The sequence below is a fragment of the Oryctolagus cuniculus genome, chromosome 3, assembly GCF_964237555.1.
Source record: "Oryctolagus cuniculus chromosome 3, mOryCun1.1, whole genome shotgun sequence".
Taxonomy (NCBI): Eukaryota; Metazoa; Chordata; class Mammalia; order Lagomorpha; family Leporidae; genus Oryctolagus; species Oryctolagus cuniculus.
Genome location: NC_091434.1, coordinates 39,366,091 through 39,393,476, shown reverse-complemented (window position 1 = coordinate 39,393,476; position 27,386 = coordinate 39,366,091). Strand labels below are relative to the sequence as shown.

Genomic DNA, 27,386 nt, shown 5'->3' with positions numbered 1-27,386 from the left:
GAACCAACAGAAGGAAGACCTTTCTCTCTCTCTCTCTCTCTCTCTCTCTCTCTCTCTCTCTCTCTCACCATTTAACTCTGCCTGTCCAAAAAAAAAAAAAATTATCTATTTATTTGAAAGTCAGAGTTACACAGAGAGAGAGAGAGAGAGGTCTTCCATCCACTGGCTCACTCCCCAATTGGCTGCAATGGCTGGAGCTGCGCCGATGCGAAGCCAGGAGCCAGGAGCCTCTTCCGGGTCTCCCACGCAGGTGCAGGGGCCCAAGGACTTGGGCCATCCTCCACCACTCTCCCAGGCCATAGCAGAGAGCTGGATCGGAAGAGGAGCAACCAGGACTAGAACTGGCACCCATATGGGATGCCAGTGCTTCAGGCCAGGGTGTTAACCCACTGTGCCACAGTGCCAGCCTCGTAACTCTGACTTTCAAATAAAGTCTCGAAAAAAAAATGGTTTTACAAAACTATAATTCCACAGCCTGTTTCTAATTTTTGAAGGTGATACAAGAAATAACTAATGGAGGAAAGAGTTCCTGGAGTTTTTGTAAAATGCTGTAAAAGTTATAGCTAATTTATTTTAGAATTTAAATTTCTTTTAGAGAGAGACAAAAGCTATGAAAATTTTTGTTTCTTAGTAATATGCTATGATTTTTAAAAATTATATAATAAGCACTAAATAATTGTTTTTTATTTCTTCACCCTGGCAACTGGGAAACTCAAAGTTAATTTGTATATTTAATATAGTTTTCTCATATATAAATTCCTACTCTTACTATTTATTTCATCTCATTTCTTTTTACTTCTATTTTAATGATTTGATTATTGTATTTGTGCCTACCATGAATTTTTTCTGTGAGTAGGCTCATTAAAGGCTCATTTCAGAAGTAAGTAAGTGAAACTGAATACTGATGTTGTTGTACCTGAGTGAGTGCAGAGGAATACTACGCGTTGATAACATTTGTTGGTCCTTTATTGCCAGCGGTGGACAGCAGGCTCATGCCCTAAAGAACTCTCGACCCCAGAGCCCAAAGTAACAGGGTTTATAAAGGCAAAAACCACGAAACCGGGAGGGGAATACATGGTTACTGGAGTCAAGCTAACCTAAAACCTATTTGAAACTAATATCAATTATAATCTTGATAATACAAGTTATAACTTAACAAATTCAATTATAATTTTGACATTAATCCAGGTATTGGCCTAAATCATATATAGGACATAGACAAATTACTAGCTTATCATTAGCTCAGGTGTAGCCTATCTGTTTTTAAGCTTGAGCGATCTTACTGGGGTGTTTCTATGCTTTGCCAAGTGTGATGCAGGGGACTGCTATTGTTTGAGTGTTTTAGGTCATAGTTGCAGACTAGAGAGGGTGCTTTCTCAAGACAGAGTCTCAGGTGCTCCAAAATGGAGTCCGTACTGTGAAGGTGTTACTTCAATGTCTAACATGAATCTCCCATGAGTTGAATTTCTCAGCAGTTAACAGACCCTTCTCCTAACAACCCTTGTGGTGACTGAAAAAGATCATTATTTAGTCAGTTAGTCTTCTCAACAGTAACTGACCACAAAAATTTTAACTCTTTCTTAAATTTTTCAATCACAAATTTACAGAAAAGTTTAAAATATAATTGATAGCATTTTTTTTTATCTTTTATTTAATGAATATAAATTTCCAAAGTACGTCTCATGGGTTACAATGGCTTTCCCCCCCATACCGTCCCTCCCACCCACCACCCTCCCCTTTCCCACTCCCTCTCCCCTTCCATTCACATCAAGATTCATTTTCGATTATCTTAGTATACAGAAGATCAGCTTAGTATACCTTAAGTAAGGATTTCAACAGTTTGTTCCCACACAGAAACATAAAGTGAAAAATAATAGATGATTTTTTTTAAATGATGATGAAATCAGATCAGACCTATTGTCATGTTTAATCCCAGTGAGAGTCAAGTTGGGAATTGATAATTTCTTTTTTTTTTTTTTTTTTTAACAGAAGATCAGTTTAGTGTACATTAAGTAAAGATTTCAATCGTTTGCACCCCCATAGAAACACAAAGTGAAATATACTGTTTGAGTACTCGTTATAGCATTAAGCCTCAGTGTACAGCACATTAAGGACAGAGATCCTACATGAGGAGTAAGTGCACAGTGACTCCTGTTGTTGACTTTACAAATTGACACTCCTGTTTATGGCATCAGTAATCTCCCTATGCACCAGTCATGAGTTTCCAAGGCTATGGAAGCCCCTTGAGTTCTCCGACTCTTATCTTGTTTAGACAAGGTCATAGTCAAAGTGGAGGTTCTCTCCTCCCTTCAGAGAAAGGCACCTCCCTCTTTGAAGACCTGTTCTTTCCACTGGGATCTCACTCACAGAGATCTTTTTGCCAGAGTGTCTTGGCTTTCCATGCCTGAAATACTCTCATGGGCTTTTCAGCCAGATCCGAGTGCCTTTAGGGCTGATTCTGAGGCCAGAGTGCTATTTAGGACATCCGCCATTCTATGAGTCTGATAGCATCTTATTTACATCATTTGCAAGTACATTACTGATAAGATGCCCTATCATTCCTGAACACTTTAGTGTTTCATCCTACACACTGCATAATGCACTCATCAAAATCCAGAAGTTACCACTGGCACATTCCTACCATGTAATCATCCAACACCACTCAAGACTTGCCAATTGTTCCAATCAAACCCTTTATGGAAAAAAGACCCAACACAGAATCTTGCTTTGTGTTCAGTTGTCCTATGACTGTAGTGTCTTTCAGCTGAGATCACACCTTCTGTCTCTCCAGGATATCCATGACCTTGACACTTGTGAAAATCATGGCTAATTATTTTGTGAAACATCTCCCGGTTTGAGTTTGTCTGAGGTTTCCCCATGGTGAGATAGAGGTTGTGTGCTTTGCAGACTATTAGAGCAGTTAGTGACATCTCGTTGCATCCTGTCAGGTGGCACAGGATTTCATCATCCTCTTGATTAAGACAATGTCCTCCAGGCTTCTCCACCTGCTGTGAGGTGGTTTTCCCTGGTGTGTAAGTAAGTGCTCTGGGGGAGATACTTTGAGAGTATTAAATTCCTTGTTCCTCATAAACCTTCCTGTTTACTTATTTGTATAAACTCATGGTTGCTAATTTTATTGAATGGATGCCAATTTCTTACCATCACTCTTTGTCTACCTCTGTTTATCAACCATTTTATTTATATCATTATTTATTTTTTGCTTAGATTACCCTGATTCCAGGACTAAGGCAAGGAAAATGAAAGAGAAGCCTGGAGTATCTAATTGTTTCATAACACAAGGAAGTGCTCCAAAAATGATGGGGACAAATTGTTATTCCTTTTTTTAAGATTTGTTTGTTTATTTGCGAGAGAGAGAGGTCTTCCATTCACTGGTCACTCCCCAAATGGCTGCAATGACCAGAGCTGGGCTGATCTGAGGCCAGGAGCCAGGACCTTCTTCCTGGTCTCCAACGTGAGTACAGGGACCCTAGCACTTGGACCATCTACTACTTTCCCAGGCCATAGCAGAGAGCAGGATCAGATGAGGAGCAGCCAGGACATGAACCAGCACCCATATGGGATGCTGACATTGCAGGAGGCAGTTTTACCTGCTATGCCACAGGGCTAGCCCCTGTTCTTTGTTTCTAAGACCAGTTACCCTGCAATGTAATTGTTCTTTTTACTCTTCTTTAAATATCATTTTGTTTTTCTATATTTCTTGCAACTCAAACATTTTAAAGCCCTCTAGAAGGAGTCCCAGGACACCATCAGTAGAAGATTGCTCCCTGAACTTTGCTTTTTATAGTTCTCAAGTGAGTTTGCAACATTCTGTGTAGTTCTTGAATTCCTTCTACTGCTGACCTGTGACCTGTCCTGCTCTTTATCTGAACGTCAAGTCATATGCAAAGCCAAATGTCATCAGAAAGCCATCCCCACATTTTTACTTCCCTTAGTTTCAAAGCAAAAAATCCTAACAGAAGGGACAGGCTATTCCGGGAGTCCACAGCCATCACATTTCCCCCATAGGCTGGCCCCACAGGAAGCCAAGTAAGAACCAGAAGTTACCTCGAGCAGCAAAGGATCCACTGTATCATAGAGTGTATGTGTGCATATACACATATGCATACACAGAATATTAGCACAAGATGATGATAGAGTTCAGAGAAGAGGAGTCTGGGGCCAGTGCTGTGGCACAATGGGTAAAGCTGCCACCTTCATTGCCAGCATCCCATGTGGGCACTGGTTCGAGCCCTGGCTGCTCCACTTCCAATCCAGCTCTCTGCTATGGCCTGGGAAAGCAGTAGAAGATGGCCCAAGTCTTTGGGCCCCTGCACCCCCATGGGAGACCCGGAAGAAGCTCCTGGCTCCTGGCTTCAGATTGGTGCATCTCCAGCCATTGCAGCCAATTGGGGCATGAACCAGTGTATGAAAGACCTCTCTTTCTCCCTCTGTCCCCCCCAACCCCGTGCCTTTCCTTCTCTCGCAGTATAACTTTGACTTTCAAGTAAATAAATAAATCTTAAAGAGAGAGAGGAGTCAGAGTGTCTGAGAAAGGGAGAGAGAGAGAGAGAGGATGGAAAGTTGATAGAAATATGAAGAAAGTCTCACTCACAAGATTTCCATTTCTCTAATACCATCATCATTGTTTAATATGAGCTCCTTTGTCCAGATGATCCTGTCAAACAATCTTAAGAAGAATCACCAAAATTTTGGCAAATAATAAAAACATTGGTGGGGGCATAAAATGAAAGAAAATTGCCCAAAGATGAGGATCATTTCAAAATCACATAGGCAGGTAAAACTTACCCAATAGGAGACATTTTGATGATGTGTTACTGTAAAGATACAGCCCCAAGTCAGGGCAGGAGATGGAAAGGAGAACCTGTATAATCAAATGAGAACATCAGATGATGCCTGTTCACATACCAGATGTCTAGAAAAGATGTCACTAAGAAACAGTTAAAAAGAGCAGGCACCCTGTTGTTCATACTGTAACTTGTGAAAACAGCCTGGACAGATCTGGCCATCCAGCTGTGGCGATGAGGCCTGTGAAGATATTTCCATTGGGCAGTGGTCAAGAGAATGTCACATCTAACGATTTGTGTGCTTTGGGTGAGCATCAGGTCAACATTTTTTTTCATACTTGCAGCATTTTTAAATTTAAATTGTGTGTTTCATGTATTTCATATAATATGCAGTTCACATGTACTGCTGGAGCCAAGCACCAGATGGACCCGCCCAAGCCGTGGCCTGTGTTAGGACATCACACTTGCAAATCATGTCTACTGCTGCGCATTCACCTGGAGACACTTAGCATTAGAGAGTTTTCCAGAGCGGTGTTAAGCGGAACAGCAAGAGTTCTCCACACGACAAAAACAACAGCTTGTCTGTCTGCCCGTTTTACAACAATCTACAATAAAGTGAAGAAAGGACTGAAATTCGTCTCTACCGCATTAGTATTAGTTCTGACCAAGAGAATATGTTTCAAACTCAAGGTTGAAGATCGGATTATTGGTTTTCTTCACGGAGGCGGAAGTGGGCATGGGAGGAAATACGAGAGAGGGAGGGAGAGAGAGAATATTAAATGTGCACACTGGAATAAACACGCAAGGACATAGAACTCAGACAAAGCAGATTATTTTGAAGAATGGCTTTAAGAAGCTGGTTATTGAACGCAGTTGCAAAAGGACAAATACTGCAAGATCCCACTTCTTTTTTTTTTTTTTTTTAAGATTTTGTTTATTTGAGAGGTAGAGTTACAGACAGAGAAGGAGAGACAGAGAGAGAGGTTCATCTGCTTCGTTCACTCCCCAAGTGGCCACAATGGCTGGAGCTGGGCCTGTCCAAAGCCAGGAACCAGGAGCTTGGTGCATATATGGGGTGCCGGCACTGCAGGTGGAGGCTTAGCCTACTCTGTGCATCGTATATATTTGCCAGCCCCCGAGCAAGATTCCACTTCAATGAGTTCACTAGAGCAGTCAAAATCATGGAAACAGAAAGTAGAATGGGCTTGCCAGGGCCTCGGGGGAGCAAGGAACGAGGCTTCAGTGTTCAGTGGGTGCAGAGTTTCAGTTGGGGGAGATGGGAAAGTTCTGGAGACAGATGGTGGTGACAGTGTGAACATACTGAGAACCACACCCCTGGACTCTTAAAGGTGGCTAAGATGGTAACCTGTGTTAGGTGAGTATAATTAACCACAGTTTTTCAAGAAGTTGGCTTATTTTGTTAGTTAGTCTTTTTTGAATAGACTACAATGAAATTGGTATTTGCAAGTTGCCTAGAGAGACTTGTAGGACCCCCCTATTATGTTCCTGTTGAAATAAACAACATCACTAGTCAAAGCTCTTCACTGCAGAAGGCTTTGTCTACTCGGCTGAAAAGACTTCTGTTGAAACTTCCACTCAACTGCTGGATATATTGAAATAGTGCCCGTCTTTGGCAGTATTGTATACCTTTCAACTCCATGATGCCTCGTATAATGAGTGTATGTAAGTCTGCATTGTTGGACTGTCATAGCATCAGAGAGGAGGAGTTGCCATTGTTTATGTGCAGGATCTGATAAACTGTGTTTGACAGCAAATTATTTTTCAGCTGTCTGCTGTGCACAGACTTAGTTACTTTTAGTTCGATCTGCAAGAAATACTCTGCAAGCCTTGTAGTATAAAGAAACAAGTAGTTTATTTAAGTAGCAAATTTTTAGAGTAGGGCAGAGAGAGAGAGAAAGAAGGTTGGGGGGAGTCCCTAAGAGTAGGGACTCAACCCCGGAATTTACCACTAGGCAATCTTCACACAGCACCGGAAAAGGATCCATACTGAGAACCAAACATCATCAGTAATCATCACGGGCAACACCCAGCACCGGAAAAGGATCCCTACTGCTCTCCTTCGTCCACCGCTGCCGCCTCCTTCTTCTGCCGCTCCTGGTGCTGCTCGTGTGCTCATTCGGTGTGGACCTGGTACCTCTTTTGTGAAGCGGCAGCTGAGGAGACTCCGGCGCTCGCCATGGCCGACGAAAAGCCCAAGGAAGGAGTCAAGACTGAGAACAACGTTGAGAACAACGATCATATTAATTTGAAGGTGGCAGGGCAGGATGGTTCTGTGGTGCAGTTTAAGAGGCATACACCACTTAGTAAACTAGTGAAAGCCTATTGTGAACGACAGGGTTTGTCAATGAGGCAGATCAGATTCCGATTTGATGGGCAGCCAATCAATGAATCAGACACACCTGCACAGTTGGAAATGGAGGACGAGGATTGATGTGTTCCAGCAGCAGACGGGCAGTGTCTACTGAAAAGGGAACCCGCTGCTTTACTCCAGAGCTCTGTCCTTCAGACCAAGAACACATTCTCAGCCAGAAAACTGCGACTGGGTTCCACCACACCCTGACTACTGCAGCATAGTCTCTATTCTTTCATTTCCCCTCCCCATTCCTTTATTGTACACAAAGTAACTGGTGTATGTGCACAAGCATATTGCATTTTTTCTTTTCTTTCTCTCCTTTTTTTGTTAAACTAAATGGCCAATGGTATGTTTTGATTGACATCAAATGGAGATGGAATGGGGAAAAATCCTGGTTCTGTGAAAATACCCCCTTTCTCCATGATGGCATGCTCATTCAGCTCTTATCTTTATATTCCAGTAAGTTATTTTGCTCCCACTGTTTTAACAACAACAACAACAACAAAAAATCAACAACATAAAAATCCTTGCATACCTTGTTTGATTGGAGAATTTTAATGTTTTTCATTTATCATTGTAAAACCAAGGACAATTTTATAACTTTTTTGTACATAGCTGTTACATGTAGGGCAATCTGTCTTTAAGTAGGGGTAAATTACTCTTAAAAAAAATGAATCCTAGATAGTTTTCCCTTCAAGTCAAGCGTCTTGTTGTTTAAATAAACTTCTTGTTTAAAATGGAAAAAAAAAAAAAAAGGATCCCTACTGAGAACTAAGCATCACGGGCACGTTCAACGTCCAGCATGACTGCGTGCTCCCCCGGGATGGAACAGCAGCAGCAGCGGCTTGCTCTGGCTCCCTCTTAAAGCCCACAAGGACAAAGGGGGCTCATTGCCAGGATTTTAGGCAAGCAGTGCATCCCTTCTCGGATCTTGGCCGGAGAGCCGAGACACGAAGCATGCCCACCTGTTTATCAGAAACATTCCTCTATCCTCCTCCCCGGGAACTGGCCAGGCTCCCAAGGAGCAGGAGAAGGTCATCCGGCAGACAAGTTACTTGTTTACCAGAGCCGAACGTAGATACAAGCCTCTTCATCCTAAACATTTGTCCTTACACTGTGTTACCAGTTTATCTTAGCCTCGCTTCCTGAAAAATACATACTCAATGCCAGCAACTTGCCCACCAACTGACGGAAGAGTTTAAAAGAAAAATATTTTGGATTTTTGTTCTTTCCCAGTTGTGGTCATTTAAGATGTGTTTGGAAATTTTCAAAAATACATTTATGTGGTGGAGTAGATTTAAAAAATGTTTTAACTTTTTTTCTAGTTAAAAATAGATCCAGGACAAGCATTTGGCCTAGTGGTTAAGACACTGGTTAGGCTGCACACATCCCACATAGAGGGACCTGGGCTTGATCCCTGGTCTGGCTCCTGACTCCAGCTTCCTGCTCATGCAGGCTTGGAGTCAGCAGTGATGGCTCAAGTAGTTGGATTCCTGCCAACATGGGAGACTCGATTTAGTCCCCAGTTCCTGGTTTTGGCCCCCACTTCACCTCACCCCAGCCATTATGGGCATTTGAGGAGTGAATCAGTGGATGAGTGGATGGGAAACACTCTCTCTCTCTCTCTCTCTCTTTCTCTCTTCCTTCTTCCCTGCCTCCCTCCTTCCTCCTCTCAAATAAATAAATGATAGATAGATAGGTGATAGATGGATGGATGGATGGGTGGGTGGATGGATAGATAGATAGAAGTAGTGCCTCCTTTGTTGAAATTCCACATAGGAAGTGGATCCTTCTACTCGTGGTGGGTTCATGTCCCTTATTCTTTGCTCTAAGTACTTAGTAAAATCTGGAGAAGCATAGCACTCTGTCTATGTGGCACTGGACTTTTTTAAGCCGAGATGATTCCTCTGATTTCAAGCTTCTTAGAGAAAACCCCGCTTCCAAGCCCATGACCTAACCACAGACTGTGTCTTGTCTCAGAGGTTACGAGGCTCGCATGGACTGGGAGAAGGGAGAAGGTGACATATTTCCTTACTTTGTTTTTGGAGCTGCTTGTTCTGAGGTTGAAATAGACTGTCTGACGGGTGCCCATAAGGTAAGTGACAAATATCACATCACTGACATTATACATTTTTAATAAAATGTGTTGAGACTTATCATTATGGCCTATCTATACATACATATTCAATACTCATTTGGTGTCAGCAAGAATATGGGGAAAAATGAGTAGTTTCACATAGTGTTGGCCCTAATTTATTCAAATGATGTAACCTTTCTTGAAATATACATCATATGTCTTTCTTTGTATCATTTACAATTTGAATCAATGATAACATTACTGGGTATTTTTCCTAACTCAGCCTGAGCTGGGCAGAAAGCTAAAGAGGTAGTCTGGGAAAGTGTCCAGAGAAAATGACCTAGATAAGTTGAACTGGCAGAAAAAAGCTGAAGAGGTGCCAGATGGGGGCTTATCACACAGACAAAGCACCTGTCCGTGGTGTCAGGGAACACAGGTGGTGCCACTCAGAGAAGGCAAAGCATGAATCCCAGAAAGTGCAGCTGGGATTTAGGAATCAGAGACCCTGTTCCATTCTTCAGGGATGAGGAGCCAATGAGGATTGTGACCAGAAGAAATTCACAATTAAGGCTATGATTTGGATGAGGATGAGTCAATCTACCAGCTGTGTGGAGCATGCGTTTTTTAAATTTGTATTTATTTAGTTAGTTGGTTTTTTACAGGCTCAGTATTGTCTAGATACAGTTCAAAGAATAGAATGATATTCCCTTTCTCCCTCCCTCCCTTCCTCTCCTCCCTGTCTCCCACTCCCCCTCCCTCCCCCCTCCCCCTTCCTCCTTCCTCCCCTTCACTTTTGAGATAACATTTCTTTAATTGACATTACTGTTAAGGGCTTCAGGCGCCGTTAAATAAAGGGCTCAACAAGTAAAAAAGCAAAAAGACCCTAGTTCAGTGGAAACATAGGCAAGGGCTGTAAACAATAATCAAATGGAAAAATGACAATTTCACCCATATGCAATAAATTTCAAAGTAATCATAGACAATTAAACTATAGTAGTATAACATTCTTAGCCATTAGTTTGACGAAAGTGTAAAACAAAGTTTGACATAACTATATTTGCAATACTGATACACGCAGGCATTTCTTTCTTCTTTTGTGTTTGTTTTTTACTCTTAGCTCCCACATACAAGGGAGAACATGTAGCATTTGTTTTTCTGGGTCCAGCTTATTTCACTCAACATGATGTCTTCCAGTTGCATCGATTTTTGCTGCAGATGGTAGAATTCCATTCTTTTTTATAGTTGATTAATATTCCATTGTATATATATCAAATTTTCTTTATCCATTCAGCTCACGATGGACACCTTGGTTGACTCCATATTTGGCTATTGTGTATACATAGTGAAGCAGGTATCTCTTTTTTTTGGGGGGGAGGGGTTTGTTTTTTTATTCAATACATTCTAATCAAAGAGTAACAGCAGTAAATAAACACTTTGAAAAACAGGCAGGTATCCCCCTATCTCTGGAAGAAAATTAAGTCCGAGTATTTATTCTACATGGTAGAAGGGAGACAATGAAGCGGTATCTCTTTGATACAACATATTCCTCCTGTCTTTGGGTATATACAAAGAAGTGGGATTGCTGGATCATATGGCAAGTTCATTACTGGTTTTTAGAGAAATCTCCACACTGTTTTCCAGAGTGACTGCATGGACTTACACTCCCACCAGCAGTGTAGAAGGGTTCCCTTTTGTCCACTTCCTCGCCAGCACCTGTTACTCTCCATCTTTTGGATTTTAGCCATTCTGACAGGGGTGAGGGGATGTCTCGTTATTGTTTAGATTTGCATTTCCCTGAGGGCTAGTGAAGTTGAGCACTTTTTTCACATACTTGTTGGGATTTTTATTGCTTCTTTTTTAAAAAAAGATTTATTTTATTTATTTGAAAGACAGTGTTACAAAGAGAGGTAGAGACAGAGAGAGGGGTCTTCCATCCGCTAGTTCATTCCCCAGATGGCCTCAACGGCTGGAGCTGCACCAATCTGAAGCCAGGAGCCAGGAGCTTCTTCCTGGTCTCCCATGTGGGTGCAGGGGCCCAAGGACCTGGGCCATCCTCCACTGCCTTCCCAGGCCATAGCAGAGAGCTGGTTTGGAAGAGGAGCAGCTGGGACTAGCACCGACGCCCATATGGGATGCCAGCGCTTCAGGCCAGGGCTTTAACCGGCTGCACCACAGTGCTGGCACTTATATTTCTTCTTTTGAGAACTGTCTGCTGAGGTTCTTTGCCCATTTCTTAACTGGACTGGCAGTTTTTTGTGATCGCGATATTCAAGCAGCTGATATATTCTGAATATTAATCCTCTGTCAGGTAGCTCCTAAGTATTTTTCCCCACTCTGTTGGGTGTCTCTTCACTCTATTGATCATTTCCTCTACTGTACAGAAGTTTCTGAGGCTGATATAATTCCATTTGTTAAGTTTTGTTTTTGTTGCTGTTTTTTAGGGTTCTTATCCAGGGCCTGGTCCACGTCTGGCCCATAACAGGTGCTCTATAAATGGTCACTGAGTTAGTGAATGTCTAGTTTTATTTGTAGAACTATCAATACATTGTTCTAACAACTGTATCCCACAAATATGCTTATGTATAACATTAGCATTTGTATGTTCCTTCGAAAGTAAGGAAGACCTTTTTAGTATCTTACCTCATTAATCTCTGTAATGACTCCATGAGGTAGATTTTATTATGGAAATTCTATTTTTAAAAAAATTTATTTGTTTTATCAATTATCAATTGAGAGACAGACATAGATCTTCTATCTGCTGGTTAACTTCCCTTGTGGTGAATAAAACTCCCCTAGCTAAACCAGCAACCTGGAACTCAATCCAAGTCTCCCACTTAAGTATCAGGGACCCAAGACCCTGAGCCATCGTCTGCTGCCTGCCAGGATGGGCATTAGCAGGAAGCTGGTTAAGAAGTGGAGCTGGGAGTTGAAGATGTGGGTGTCCCAAATGGTCATCTAACTGCTACCCCAAACATCCACCCAAGATTCCCTTTTTACAGATGACTTTGAGAAGACAGAGGCTCAAAGCAAGTAAAGGACCAGGTCAAAGTTACAGACAGTGAATGATGTAGTAAAGACTCAAAAACAGAGTATCTGGCTCTACTTGCCATACTCTCTTCACATATCACAGTAATTCCAGGTTTTCCACAAAGTGAGCATTAAACTACCACAAATGGCAAATCCACATCCAGTTCATCCACCATTCACTAGTTCACAGCAGGGAGGAGCTACCTAAGTGCTGGATACAGTGCCTTTCCATGTGGGTAGCGTACTTTGTCATTCTGTCCTAGCTGGAGAGAAAGCCACAGACTTCTAATTTTTATTTCCTCTGGAAAGACTCCGTCCTTTGAAAACCTCCTAGGAAGTGCACAGTGGCTGTGGCCCACAACAGGAACATGTAGGTCGGGTGGGACCCAAGGGACAGGAGCCTGCTGGCAAGTCAACATCTTCATAGAAATTTGGAACTCGATCCCAAGTCCTCCTAGCTGGGCTCGCACTGCACTGTATTCTGAGCGCTGGGAATACTTTCTCCCAGACACTGACGTCCTGTACGACACGGCACCTGCTCTTGAGGTACTCAGGGTGAGAGGGAGGGTGACAGCCCATTGCGCCAGAGCAGTCACAAGCCTGTAGTTTGGCTGCATCAACAGGCCTATGTATCAAACAGCCGGGTATTTGTTGGTGACCTTGGGCTAGCGATAGAATGTTCTTACCCCTTCATTTCCTCACCTGTGGAGTGGAGTTCACGGATCCTGTGGGAGGAAGCCTTAGGCCCACCACACTCTAGGATGGAAAATAGATGCAAGCAGCCAGGAATTGAATTCTTCAGGGGAAGAAGTGGTTTGGAAGGCCACCCTCTCCACGGTAGGAGGTCAGGATTCTACTCACCGAGAAAAACAGGGACTGAGGCCCAGATTCCTGAACATACCTGGATCTGAAGAAGGCAGCAGTTCCTGTCTGGAAACTAGGAAGTGGCCCAGCCGGGAGCAGTATCCCCAAGGCCTAATGCCCAGAAGCTGCCAACAGAGACCTGGTTCCTAACCAAGGAACCAGATGACAGCAACCACAAAGCTGCCAGGGCGGAGTGGCAAAGGGGGCAAAGTCAACAGCATCTCCACAGAGGATGAGCTTGCAGACTACATTTTAAAAACACACAGTGGTTTGGGGCCAGTGCCGTGGCATACTAGGTTAATCCTCCGCCTGCGGCACCAGCATCCCATTTGGGTGCCGGGTTCTAGTCCCAGTTGCTCCTCTTCCAGTCCAGCTCTCTGCTGTGGCCTGGGAAGGCAGTAGAGGATGGCCCAAGTGCTTGGGCCCCTGCACCACATGGGAGACCAGGAGGAAGCACCTGGCTCCTGGCTTCGGATCGGCGCAGTTCCAGCCGTGGCAGCCACTTGGGGGGTGAACCAACGGAAGGAAGACCTTTCTCTCTGTCTCTCTCACTATTTAACTCTACCTGTCAAATAAATAAATAAATAAATAATCTTTAAAAAAAAACCACAATGGTTTTAAAATAAAATGCCATTAAACACAGCCAGTGGGAGAATTTAGCAAAGTGATAAGTCTAGCAAAGTGAAATGACTTCAAGGTAAATATAGTTTAAAGGGTGAGCCCTTGGCCTAGCCGCTAAGATGCCAGCTGGGGTGTTGGCATCCCACATAGGAGTGCTTGGGTTCAAGTCCTGGCTGTGCTCCTGATTCTAGGTTTCTACTAGCTCATGCCCTGGGAGACAGCGGGTGATGGCTCAAGTAGTTGGGTCTCTGCCACCCATGTGACTGATCTAGATGGAGTCCCCAGATCCTGGCTCCATTGCAGGCTTTTGAAGAATGAATCAGTGGATGGGAGCTGCTCTGTCTGTCTGTTTCTCTCTCTTTCTCTCCCCACTCCCTACTGAAACAAATAAAATAAATAAATAATAGATACAAAATTTAAAGAGAAATAAATGAAAGATTCTCAAAGAAGTGTTTCTATTTTTTCCAAAACTAGGAGGCTATGATGAAAGTTGGTGACCTTGAATCAAACACATGGACATGGCCAATAAAATATCTGATAATGACAGCACAGGGCAGGCATTGTATCTGTTATGTATTTTATGAATAACTAGAAGAGAGGTACTCAAAGGCTCCAAACATTAAGTAATGACAAGACGAGGGGGGCACTCATTCCCTGATTTGATCCCTGTGTATTATACACATTTAGTGAAGTGTCACACTGTCTCCTAAAAGTATATATAATTGTTATTAGTGAAAAAAATCTAGTGTTTAAGAAGATAGACTGCTAACTAGCCTCATTTCATCATCTCACTTTGAATACATATATCAAAATATCACACTGTGCCCCGTAAACATGTACGGTTAAAATAATAATAAACGAGTTTTATATCCTGATAATGAAAAATGTAGTGATGAACTTAGAAAACTTGAGGCCATATTGATTTAAAAAGAGAATTAGTGAATTGAAAAACCATACTGAAAAATTCACTAAGAATATAGAGCAGCAAGATGAAGAGATGAAAAAATATGATAGAGAAATAGAAAATAGGCAAGACACACTGAAATGGCCTGGCAACAAGCTAACAGAAATTTTAAAAGTGTAAAATACCGGAACAGCAGAGAGATGGTAGCTGAGAATTTTGTAGAAATGACAGAGATAGAAAAGTCAAAATGTATACTAAGTGCTAAATGGAGTTGATAAAAATAAATCCACATCTAGACACATTATAGTAATGGGTAGAATATAGAAAATATTTTAGAAATCCACCAACTTAAAAAGACAGATTATTTATAACAGACGGACACCAGGATTTTTTTCAGCAACTCTGATGGCAGAAAATGATGGAGCAACATCTATAAAAGGCTAAGGGGAAATCATCCTCATGAACTGTTCTTTTTTTAAAAAAAAAATATTTATTTATTTGAAAGACAGAATTACAGAATGATAGGGACAGAAAGAGAGGGAGAGAAGGGGGAGGAGGAGAGAGAGAGATTCCATCCACTGATTCACTTCCCAAATGGCCACAACAGCCAGGCCTGGGCCCGGTGCCTCGATCTCCATCTGGGTCTCTCACATGGATGGCAGGAGCCCAAGGACTTGGGCCATCTTCTGCTACTTTCCTAGGCTCATTAACAGGGAGCTGGATCAGAACAGGAGCAACCGGGACACGAACCGGTGCTCACGGGGGATGCCAGCACTGCAGGCAGTGGCTTCACCTGCTGTGCCAGAACACCGGCCTCCTCTGGGGCCTTTTCTAAAAGGGCTTCTCAAATACAAATCCTCACGGAAAGAAACAACCAAGAAATCATCAGGGATAAGTAGGATACAAGAAGCAAAGCTCTGGAGGGTAGGAAAAGAGTATGAAAGTCCATCTTCTGTGGGTGTTTGTGTGAATTCAATATGATACCATCTGGAGTTACAGCAGTATGATTTATAAAGAACTAAGTAATAAATGGTACCTAGGCTAAAGACAAACTTGCTATGTATTTGCATCATAAGAGGGTTAAATATTTTAAAACTTTTCCATGATACTATTATTTTTAAATGGTCATTCTGTGTCCTTTGCTATTTACTTCAATTTTTGTCCTTCATAAGTATATATATACATATATATGTATATATATGTTTATAAAGTCTTATCTGTGTATATAATTTTCTAGCCTGCTTTTTTTTACTTGATATGCTGCTACCACACCCATTTGACACAGTATTGCATCATCTTCACCATCATTATTTTAAATGATTGCATAACATTAAGATGAAAATCTGCAATTTTAACAAGAGTTAGACTAGTATGAGATATTTGTAAACTTTAAAAATCCCAGAAAAATTTTTAAATGCCAAGGACTGTACAATCATTGCTTAATGTACAAACCTCTGATTTTTATTTATTCCATAAAATACATTTTAACTGGCAATATTTGGAACGTTTGACTTTTACCAGGAGTCAAGTTTTCTGTAGCATTTTTTGGTCACCTTTTAAACCTCAGTACGGAAAAATCTTATTGCTGATAAAATGTGGTATGTACTCTAACCATTGGCTTGTTTTTCATTATCTACAGAACATCAGAACTGATATCGTCATAGATGCTTCTTTCAGTATAAATCCTGCTGTGGACATAGGACAGGTATGTTCACACCTTATTCTAAGTTATCAGTGAATTAATATCTGAATGATTCATATACAAATCACACACTAGTTTATCTGTTCTAGCTACAGGTTGAGAAAAGCAACTCTTCAGTTTTCTGGGTGTCACTAAATAGTACGTTCTACTAGTTAAAAGTATTCCTTGTCTTTTTCCCTTTATCTTACAGATAATAAGTGAAGGGAATGCCTTGGGTTACATTTGTTCATTCAACTTTTATGGATGATGTAGATGAAAAACCCTGGCAGGCCCACTGAATCAAGTGGGGCCCAGGAATCTGTGTTTTCAACAGATGTTTTCAGGAGTGTGTGGCATCTGCTGATAGATAACAGACAGCACTAACTGATGACCTGAGAACCAGTTAGGAAGTCAGCACAGATAGGGAAGAGAGACAAGAGGCTTAAACTAGGACACTGGAAGGAAGAAGACGGATGTTCAGAAATACTTAGGAGATAAAATCAGCAACTCTCTGGGGTTGTTGAAAAGAAGCAGTAGTGGGGGAGGTGGAGAATCAAGAATAGATCCAAATTTCCAGCACCAAGCATGTGTTCAGCTTTGTACTGTTCACTTCAAGACATCTGTGAGAGATCCAAGGGGGAGTGTCAAGAAGAAAGTTCCATGTCCAAGTTCAAAGTTCAGGGCTTGAGCTAAAGAAACCCATCTGGGAGTGATCCACGGGAAAGTTGGAGTTGAAAGAAAACACAAAGTCAGGATTGCAGGGGGTAGGTGGGGAGTGGGCCAAGGATGAAAAGGTGAGGTTCCTAACTCCACAGTAAAGAGTAATATAATCACATTTATTGGCATCCAAATGTTACCCAAATCTATTAGCATATCACAAATAGGAGCGAGGCAAATGTTTGAAAGTACATTTCCACATAACCTTCACAGTTCCTATCATTGATTCTTCTTGAGTCTCATTTTCATCAGGATAAATTCTATTTAAATTGCTATTGAATTAAAAATACAGTAGATAGTATTAGAATTTAGTCCTTGGGATGACAGAAAAAGGAGGACTGATGCTAGGAGGTGAGCCCACTGCTGAAGAAATTTACTGAGAAAGTTTCCCCTGGGAGAAGACAGATCCGTGACTTTGGCGGCCATCCGCCAACTTGGAAAGGACCCAGGTAACTGGAAAGAGAGCTGGAGAGTTATCCTTCTGCTGTTGAATGACTCTGGGATGAATGAACCTTGCTCCAGAGGAAGGGCCGCAGGACAAGTGGGCATGTGGTTCAAAAATCAGTGCAATGTAAATGACTTATCAAACCACTGAAATTAGTTTTATCTTTTTTTTTTTTTTTTTTTTTTTTTTTTTTTTAGATTTTTAGATTTATTAGAGTCAAAGACCTCCAGCCAGAGCAGCATGGAGGGGGGCTTCCAAGAGAGGAAAGAACCCAAAGAACCTTGTAGCACTGGGGTTTTTAAGTACAATTTTGAAGGGAAAAAAAAAAAAACACTTGACAGATTGGCATTCAGTTACCAGGTAGGGACAAAACACAAAGGACCTGATTTATAATCCTTTATCCTGTCTGGCTTGCTCATGATGAAACAAAAAACCATCCAGAAGGGTGGGATAGATAACTTGTTTTCACAATAAACTGAGCTCAGGTGTAATTACCCCTCCCTTGCTAGTCTCATGATAAATTTGGAGATTTGAAGGAATGAGAACATTTTGTTCTAAAGATAATGTTCTTTTGGGGAAGGAAGCAAATATTTTACACCCCAAATTCCACTGGGACACCCTGACTACCTATTAACCCATCCCCCCCTTAACATGAATGTTCCCTGACATCTGTTGGGGGTGCTGGGCAATGATCGCTCTGGCTGCTTCATGCTGCAAAGGGCTGTCTTTGGGAAGGGGAGTCAAGACAGAGTTCCAGCAGGAGGTGGCTTCTCCAGGGGGATGCAGTGCCAGCGGCAGGAACTGCTTCTGTGGGAGGTTTCCTGTGCATGGCCACCTAGAATATTGCTTTTTCAAGTCTGGAGAAAATGAATTTAACAAACAGTTTTAAATCACAGGATCTAAAACAACAGAGGACAGAGTCATTGTTGGAGGCCCTAAGAAAGGTGTCTAAACCATGAGCAAGTTTTTTTTTTTTTTTTTTTTTTTTTCACTGAGCGGCAAATAGAAACTAACAAAGGCTTGAAAATAATCAGGTGGGCTTTAAGGTCTTCCCAGTTACGAGGCTCAGACCTATCTATCTGTTTACATGGGGTACATCATAAGGGAGGTACCCTGTTGCCTTTCATTACCTAGCTGGCCTGGGAGCAGAGCTGGCTCAGAGAGAACGAAAAACATTTTTAGCTAATATACAGTTCTGCCTGCAATGTTGCTGACCCTACTTGGCTGTCCCCTCAGCAGCAGTGGTCACTTTGGAAGCTGGGCTGAGTGAAGGGCTTTTCAGCTTAGAGCGAGCAAGGTCTGTGGCTTGGACCTAGAGCCCTTCAACTCAAGGGCAGGTCCATTTCCAGTGACCCAACTCTCGGCTGGCAGAGCTGCCAGTGATATCAGAAATGACCCCCTAAAATCTCTACAGGAATGTGGCCCCTGAAAGTTCCCCAGAAGCGCCATCTGGGGTGCCACATATGCTACCGGAATTTGGGGTGCCATACGGTATCACCATATGCTTATTAATGAATCTCCAATATTAATAAGCCCGAGAGGGTTCTTGCCTAATATTTAGAGAGGAATTCTAAATACCATCATAAATGAACAAGGCAACATGGTACATTTTAGGCTTTTATTTAGTGCGAAAGGTGCATAGGAAAGTGAGGGCTTTAGTTCAGTTTAAAGAGAAGGGATAATCTGGAAACCAAGGTCGCGTCCATACCACGCAGAGGGCAGGCCAAAAGCCAAGTGCAGCCAGCACCTTGAGCTGCTATCCACCGCTTATCACCAGCAGCTAAGCAGAGGCTTGTGGGCAGGTGGGCGCTCAGGTATGGTCAGGTAGAGCATGATGTCACACGGGGGTGTGGCGAGGGTTTCAGATAGGGTGTGAGATCACACAGGGGCGTGGTCTTCCAGCTCACAAACCTAATGGGTTTTAGCCTGTCTACTTCACCAGGGCTCTTCAAAGCTGACTCCTGCTAAAGCCCTGGCTTTCCACATTGAAAGCCACTGCAGTGGACTGGCCTGCTGAGTCCCCTCGGTGGCAGATCACTGGTAAAGCACCCACTGATTGGCCTGCCGCCCATCTTTACATTGCTTCTGCAGCCCAGCTTCCCCTTCCTCCTGGTTTTCGTCAACGCAGACCAGAGGAAACCCTTAAAAGAATGCAAGTCAAGGGGGTGCTCTGACCCTAATCTTTGGTGGCCTAAACTAGAAATCTGTAGTCACAGACATGTTCTGAAAGTGGTTTTCTTTGAGGTAGACCATGTCCGTGAGGAAAGCTATGTCAAAATGATGACCACCTTATTCATGAAATTTTAAATCATTAGTAACTCTCTCCCTTTGTCTGGCTTTAAAAAAAGGGAGGTTTTGCCTGTTTACTGTGCCCATGGCAAAGTAATCTAGTTGTGGAATCATAATTTAAGCTCTCATTTTGGCTATGCTATTATTACAGAAAAGTGTTAGCCATCCCTTTTATAAGGTCCAAAGATCAAACTGTACATTCTAGAGAGTTCTTCAGAATAGAATTATATTTCCTATCTTGAAGAGAATAGAAAAAGGAGGGAACAAGTCAGGCTTCCCAGATTGCTTACTGACAATAACAATATCAAATGAAGACTTTCAATTTTAACTGTTAAATAACAACTTATGAACAGATTTTCCTGAAGGTCTAATGCCTTCTATAAAATTCAAGGCAAGAGTGCACATATTTGGAAACATTGCTTAAATATCTAAAACAAGTGTAACTTGTTTGACCAGCAAACCCACGTACAAACATGCCAACAAATTTAAAACATCTGTTACAGAAATTTAGGTCACCCGAGCCATAAAAGATATCATCAATTAACTTAGCATTTTGAATTTGAGCAATATTTTTATCTATAAGCCAATTAAAATAGATCTCTTAATAAATTCCCCATGTAGACATACAATATGTGTACATGTGTAACATAACATACATGATAGAACAATAAAGTAGGTTCAGTAACAGTTTCCTAAAATCTTTTGCTTTTTTTAAATTACCATCAATAGATTAGAATTACTTTCTGTTCTTAGTAACTTGAATTAATCTAAGTTGGAACCTGTAGTACATTAGTGGCTGTATTTGTTCACAAAACTGTCCCAAAGTATTGAACGCAGTAGAGGTCAAGGGGAAAGAGGTCCTTTGGAACCTAAAAGGACACATTTAAACACAGAACCAACAATGTTTTAACTTCTATGAGCAGTAAATCTGATTTTTAGGGTTTGGAGAATACAAAACTGTGGATGACAAAGGCTTCAAATAGCCATGTTAAAATTATAAACTCATTAACCAACAAGAATAAGCACTTGCTTGTTCCACATGGTATTTTTGAAAGCACCTGTAGGATTTTATAAAATATTTAACCCTTTTAGGCCTCTGGGCCTTTTTTATTAAAATAATCATCATGTTTAATAAGAACACGAGATCGGGCCAGCACTGTGGTGTAGTGGGTAAAGCCACCGCCTGCAGTGCCTGCATCCCATATGGGTGCCAGTTTGAGTCCAGGCTGCCCCAGCTCTCTGCTGTGGCCTGGGAAAGCAGGAGATAGTCCAAGTCCTTGGGCCCCTGCACCCATGTGGGAGACCTGGAAGAAGCTCCTGGTTCCTCTCTCTCTCTCTCTCTCTCTCTCTTTCTCTCTCTCTCTCTCTCTCTCTGTGTATGTGTGTGTGTGTGACTCTGACTTTCAAATAAATAAATAAATATAAAAAAAAGAGAGAACACAAGACAATTAGACTTTTTAATTTTTGGCCATTTGTATCAGTAGCATTTTGCATTTTTTTAAAAGATTTATTTATTTACATGAAAGTTAGAATTATACAAAGAGAGAAGAGGCAGAGAGAAAGAGAGGTCTTCCATATGCTGGTTCACTCCCCAGTTGGCTGCAATGACTGGAGCTGTGCCAATCTGAAGCCAGGAGCCAGGAGCTTCTTTCAGGTCTCCCTAGCAGGTACAGGGACCCAAAGACTTGGGCCATCTTCTATTGCTTTCCCAGACCATAGCAGAGAGCTGGACCATAACAAAATTTAGCACCACTTCACATCTTCACAAGACCTTCAATATAATCTAAATAGTTGTATTAGTTGGTATCTCTACAAGATGAGAGATATATCCTTTGATATTTCCAGGGACTCAACTGGAAATATCGAAGTCCAAGAATTTGGAACTTTGATTTTTTTTTAATACCTATCAAGGATGCAAAAAAGGCTTAAAATACCTGATTGAAATAGGATCCCTTAACATCATGTCATGATATAGGCCAAATTTGATCATTGATACAAAGTTACTCAAATGCTTTAAATAAGCATATATTTAAACAACCCATAGCTCGTAACAAAAACTCAGCTGTTTTTAAACAATTAGAATTTAACAGAGACATTAAGAAAACACAATAGATTACTTCAACAGAACACAAAATCTGTCTTTGGTCATCCCAAGAATCAAAAGTACAATCTTAAATATGACTTGGAACAATTTTAACAGAGTCAGAGCTAGGGAAGAGAAAATAGCTTACTGGAACTGGCTAGAAAACTGGACAGAGAATCACCAGTTAAACAAAACTATTGAAATGAGATGCTGCAGGTTTTTTTAAAAGATTTATTTTTATTTATTTGAAAGTCAGAGTTACACAGAGAGACGAGAGGCAGAGAGAGAGAGAGAGAGAGGTCTTCCATCTGATGGCCACAATGGCCGGAGCTGCCCCAATCGTAAGCCAGGAGCCAGGAGCTTCTTCCAGGTCTCCCACGTGGGTGCAGGGGCCCAAGGACTTGGGCCATCCTCTACTGCTTTCCCAGGCCATAGCAGAGAGCTGAATTGTAAGTTGAGCAGCCGGGTCTTGAACTGGTGCCCAGCACTTCAGGCCAGGGCATTAACCTGCTGCGCCACAGTGCCTGCCCCAAGGTGCTGCAGTTTTCAAACAGATCTTTAACACTATTTCAGAATATTTACTAAGATATATGCATTACAAAAACCTCAATGCTTTAACAGAGGATCAGATTGTAATTCTATGTCAAATAGACTAACAGCTTTTGCTTTCTATCTACTGATTTCTTTGATTTGCATTTTGAAATCTCTAAATCAAGACAACATTTCCTAAATAAGATAACACATCAAATTTCAAGCTTAGTTATTTCTTTTTTTTTTTTTTTCTTTTTCTTTTTTTTTTTTTTTTTTGACAGGCAGAGTGGACAGTGAGAGAGAGAGACAGAGAGAAAGGTCTTCCTTTGCCGTTGGTTCACCCTCCAATGGCCGCCGTGGCCAGCACGCTGCGGCCGGCGCACTGCGCTGATCCGAAGCCAGGAGCCAGGTGCTTCTCCTGGTCTCCCATGGGGTGCAGGGCCCAAGCACTTGGGCCATCCTCCACTGCCTTCCCAGGCCACAGCAGAGAGCTGGCCTGGAAGAGGGGCAACCGGGACAGAATCCGGCGCCCCGACTGGGACTAGAACCCGGTGTGCCGGCGCCGCAAGGTGGAGGATTAGCCTAGTGAGCCGCGGCGCCGGCAAGCTTAGTTATTTCTAAGTGGTGTTGAACTATTTTCATATGGACAATTTATGAAAACACATTAGTAAATCCAAATAGTTTTTCCATAGACTACAAGGTACTAAGATTACCTAAGTTTACATTTAGATACATTTATTTCATTTGCTTTACCCAATTTACGTTTGGTGATTACACCTAAATGACTGAAGATGCTGATATGATATCATACTTTTATCTGAATTAAGATCAAAGTTACATTTATATCAAATTCTGGGGCTGGCACTGTGGCGCAGCAGGTTAACACCCTGGCCTGAAGTGCTGACATCCCATATGGGCGCTGGTTCTAGTCCAGGCTGCTCCTCTTCCAATCCAGCTCTCTGCTATGGCCTAGGAAAGCAGTAGAAGATAGCCCAGGTCCCTGGGCCCCTGCACCCATGTGGGAGACCCAGAGGAAGTTCCTGGCTCCTGGCTTCGGATCAGCTCAGTTACAGCCGTTGCGGCCATCTGGGGAGTGAACCAGCAGATGGAAGACTTTCTCTCTCTCTCTCTCTCTCTCTCTCTCTGTAACTCTGTCTTTCAAATAAATAAAATAGATCTTTAAAACAAATATATATATATATTAAATTCTACTCCTTTTTATAAAACTTTAGGTATAAATCAGTGACATTAAAACCAGAGATTGCAAAATCCACCTTAGGGGGGCTATAATAGGCATTGATACCCATTGCTATCAGAAACCTGTTAAACCAAGTTGTAAAACAAGTTTGGCAAGTTACAAAGCAATATTTTTAAGGGCAGTAATCTTCCTAGATTCAGAGGAGAGAAATTTCTTTAAACCCGATGTTCAGTTACAGTTGAACCAAATTCTATTTACCAAAGACATCATTTTAGATTCTAATTGAATTTGAGTCTAGTTTTCCTTTTACACAAAGAAAAAATTACCTTAGGCCATTGATGCCTAGTCAGCAGCCAGCTACTTGGGACTGCCTCTGAAACCACAGGTTTAGCAGCTGGGAGACGGGTCTCAGGGGCTCCTGTAGGCTAGGAACCCATGTGCCAGGGACAAGAAGCCCAGTTTTATCTGTTTTAACAATCAAATCCAGGCATGTTCATAAAATCAACCTAGAAATAGGAAACCCCTAGGAAAGTTACTGCTTGTATCTGCAAGTCTAATATGGAGAACTGGGGGGACCTGGACCCTAGGGGATTAAGTCGTCCAAGAAAGCAAGCGCTGGGGCCAGATGTTGTGCACAGAGTGGAGCCTGTGTGGGATGCCTGCTTCTGACCCAGCTTCCTGCTAATGTGCCCAGACAGGCAGCAGCTGATGGCTCAAGTACTTTAGTGCCTGCCACCCATGCGGGAGACCCATATGGAGCTCCTGGCTCCTGATTTTGGCCTGATGTCAGTCAGTCTCTCTTTTTCCCTCCATCCCTTTCTTAAATCTTAAAGAAATTGGCCGGTGTTGCGGCTCACTAGGCTAATCCTCCACAGCACCGGCACTCCGGGTTCTGTCCCGGTTGCTCCTCTTCCAGTCCAGCTCTCTGCTGTGGCCCGGAAAGGCAGTGGAGGATGGCCCAAGTGCTTGGGCCTTGTACCCGCATGGGAGACCAGAAGGAGGCTCCTGGCTCTTGGCTCCTGGCTCCTGGCTTCAGATCAGCACAGCGAGCCAGCTGTAGTGGCCATTTAGTAGGTGAACCAACGGAAGGAAGACCTTTCTCTCTCTATCTCTCTCTCTCTGTCTAACTCTGCCTGTCAAAAATAAATAAATAAATAAATAAAAATAAAAATTTAAAAAATCTTAAAGAAATTAAATAAACAAATAAATAAGTAAATAATCCTTATATAAATCTTAAATTCTTAGCACGGCATGAAGAATTGAGATTCGTTTCTTTCTGTGTCTCAGATTGAAGGGGCCTTTACTCAAGGTGTTGGACTTTACACCCTGGAGGAACTAAAATACTCTCCCGAGGGAGTCCTACACACCCGTGGTCCAGAGCAGTACCAAATCCCTTCGGTTACTGATATCCCAGAGGAGCTGCATGTGTCCCTGCTGACAACAACACAAAACCCAAAAGCAATCTACTCCTCCAAGGTAAGCAGCTACCATCAGCCTTCAGGTCATTTGTCACCTGTACACATTCTTTTTAATGGATGAATGGGTGGATGGGTGGGCCAATCTATGGGTCTAGCAGGACAAAAAATCATATTGGGAATTCACTGAGAATAAAGCCAAAAGGGATGCAGAAGTCAAAAACGGAAGAGAGAACACAGAAGGAAAATGACATTAACATGATGCCAGGGTAGGAAGGGATGACCTACAACTCCTATCTGCCAAGTGTTGCCCTTAAAGCTATTTCTAACATCCATTTCATGTCCAAAAACTCTTGGGGTCTTTTGATAAGGCACAGAAGCCATATTGATACCCTTGGCAGAATCTTGGGGCCTTTGTTGTCTTTGACTGCTTGCCAATAACAGAGCCCTTGACCACACATTTCTAAGCCTTGCCCAGAGGGCTGCTTGTGAGCCAAGGCTTAAATAAAACAAAATGATAAATGTGACTCAAAAAGTTCACAGCCCCTTGGAATTGCATCCCCCTGATCCCTCAACAGCGGTGACCAGGAGGCACCAGGACCACCAGAGGCCAAGCGGCAAGAAGTGATTTGCTCTCTTCTTATGGCCAATGACAGCCCACTCACAAGACCCAAAATCTTTCCAGATTTTGGTTTTACTCAACCTCTTGGTCTCAAATACATCAAATGGGTTATTTTTCCAGAGTTTCAGGCAAAATATCAAATACCAAAATTAAATTCATCTATAGGCCTACTAGAAAAGGAGGGCAAAGTATTTCAAGATAGAGCACATAGCACTTTTCACAAGATATTCTTATCCAATATTAGGCTGAGCCACAAAAACATGTGAATGTAGTAAACAATTTTTGACCTATAAATATGGTATGTTTATATGGTTCAATCTCAAGGTGAGGAGATACTGGGAAGTACATCTGACAGAGCCCAATCCTGGAAATGAGGAAACACCAACCAAGGTAGAACCACCTTCAGAGCGCCATGGAAGTGGGGAGCAAATGCTAATCAAAGACTCCTTACTCCCACACTGCCTCATAGTAGAAATCCCTTTTGCTTGAACACTGTTAAGTGCCCCTTATGAAAAGTCCGTCAAAACTGCCCAAACTCTGTATTTTCAACAGCCTACTCTGAGCTCTGGGGAAGTTTTGCAACTAGATAAGATTACATGACTAGAATAGACAGCTATAAAGAACAAAGGGAAAGTATGGGGACAACCTGTAAACCTGCACTTTCTCCCTGGCCCTTGACCTAGAAACACTTAGTGCCCTTCCCTAAAACAGGGTCTTGAAGTGTCCAGAATCCAATGAACTCCTTCATTCCCAATTAATCAGTATATGTCTGAAAAGAAAAACATCAAAACCAAAAAGTACCCCTTGAATATAGTCAAAAGTCAATTCTAGCAACAATATAGACACATGCGCACACATTTAAACTCTCTGAGTCTTCCCAGTGGAACAAGTTAGCTACTTAGCCCTTGAATTAATGAACAGCATGGACCTCAGTTCTCAGAAAATATTATCAGTCTGTCTGTAGCTTTCCTAATGAAGAGTGAGATTCTTCCCTAGGAAAGTTTTAACTAGTACACACTGCACATGCATGCGTTGCAAATACACACGCACTCACCATGTAAAACTTTCTGTTCACAATTCTCAACACAGATCATAGTAGATAGCCATGTTATGAGTTTTAAACACCTCGAAACTCCCTGACTTCCTGCCCCCAAAGTCACAAACGTTGGCTTGTAAATAAATTTAATTTCCCTTTGGAGCAACAACCACAAGCCACGATGTTGAATATTGTTAGTGACATTGGCATCACAGAAAGATGCCTTTGCGTGTGCTGGGGATAAGAAGGGTGGTCCTCCGGAAAGCTAGAGCGTAATCATCATCCAAGGCCATCCAGGATGAGGAGAGCTCCTTGAGGGCAAGTTCCCCAGCCCTCTGTCCTCAGCCTAGTGGCAGGAGGAGTCAGAGGAGGCGAACAGTGAACCCCAGAGAAAGAGAGCAGCAACCTTCTCCCAAGAGAGGAGGCCCAGTCCCGCCTCTCACCTGTGGCCTCCCTCCCATCATGAGCAGCGCCAGCCTTCTCACTCCTCCCCGCTGCAGACAGAAGAGCACTTGGGATGGCAGCAAGGGAGCATTTCAATCAGACAGTCTGAGCTTGAGCTTGACTTCCTTTGCTGGCCGTTATAAAGCCCTTCTCATTGAAATGCTCTTGCAGTGAAAGCGGTAGTCAATAAACCAGCCTTAGCCCTTGACGTGTCATGGTCGCCATGCTCCCTCCTTTTGGAGGGCAGTGGAGA

The 27,386-nt window shown here is 42.3% G+C and overlaps 1 protein-coding gene and 1 pseudogene across 3 annotated transcripts in view; both read left to right on the top strand.

Annotated features, from left to right (window-relative positions):
* The window catches only part of AOX3 (aldehyde oxidase 3), a 120,524-nt gene that overhangs the window by 76,381 nt on the left and 16,757 nt on the right, over positions 1 to 27,386 (top strand). For 2 of the 3 annotated variants that reach the window (XM_051848046.2, NM_001308460.1), the window contains 3 exon segments: positions 9,160 to 9,274; positions 16,312 to 16,377; positions 24,904 to 25,092. In XM_051848046.2, the coding sequence (XP_051704006.2) occupies positions 9,160 to 9,274; positions 16,312 to 16,377; positions 24,904 to 25,092 (370 nt within the window). 3 annotated transcript variants of the gene reach the window in all.
* Positions 83 to 9,150, top strand: LOC127491578 (small ubiquitin-related modifier 2 pseudogene; annotated as a pseudogene).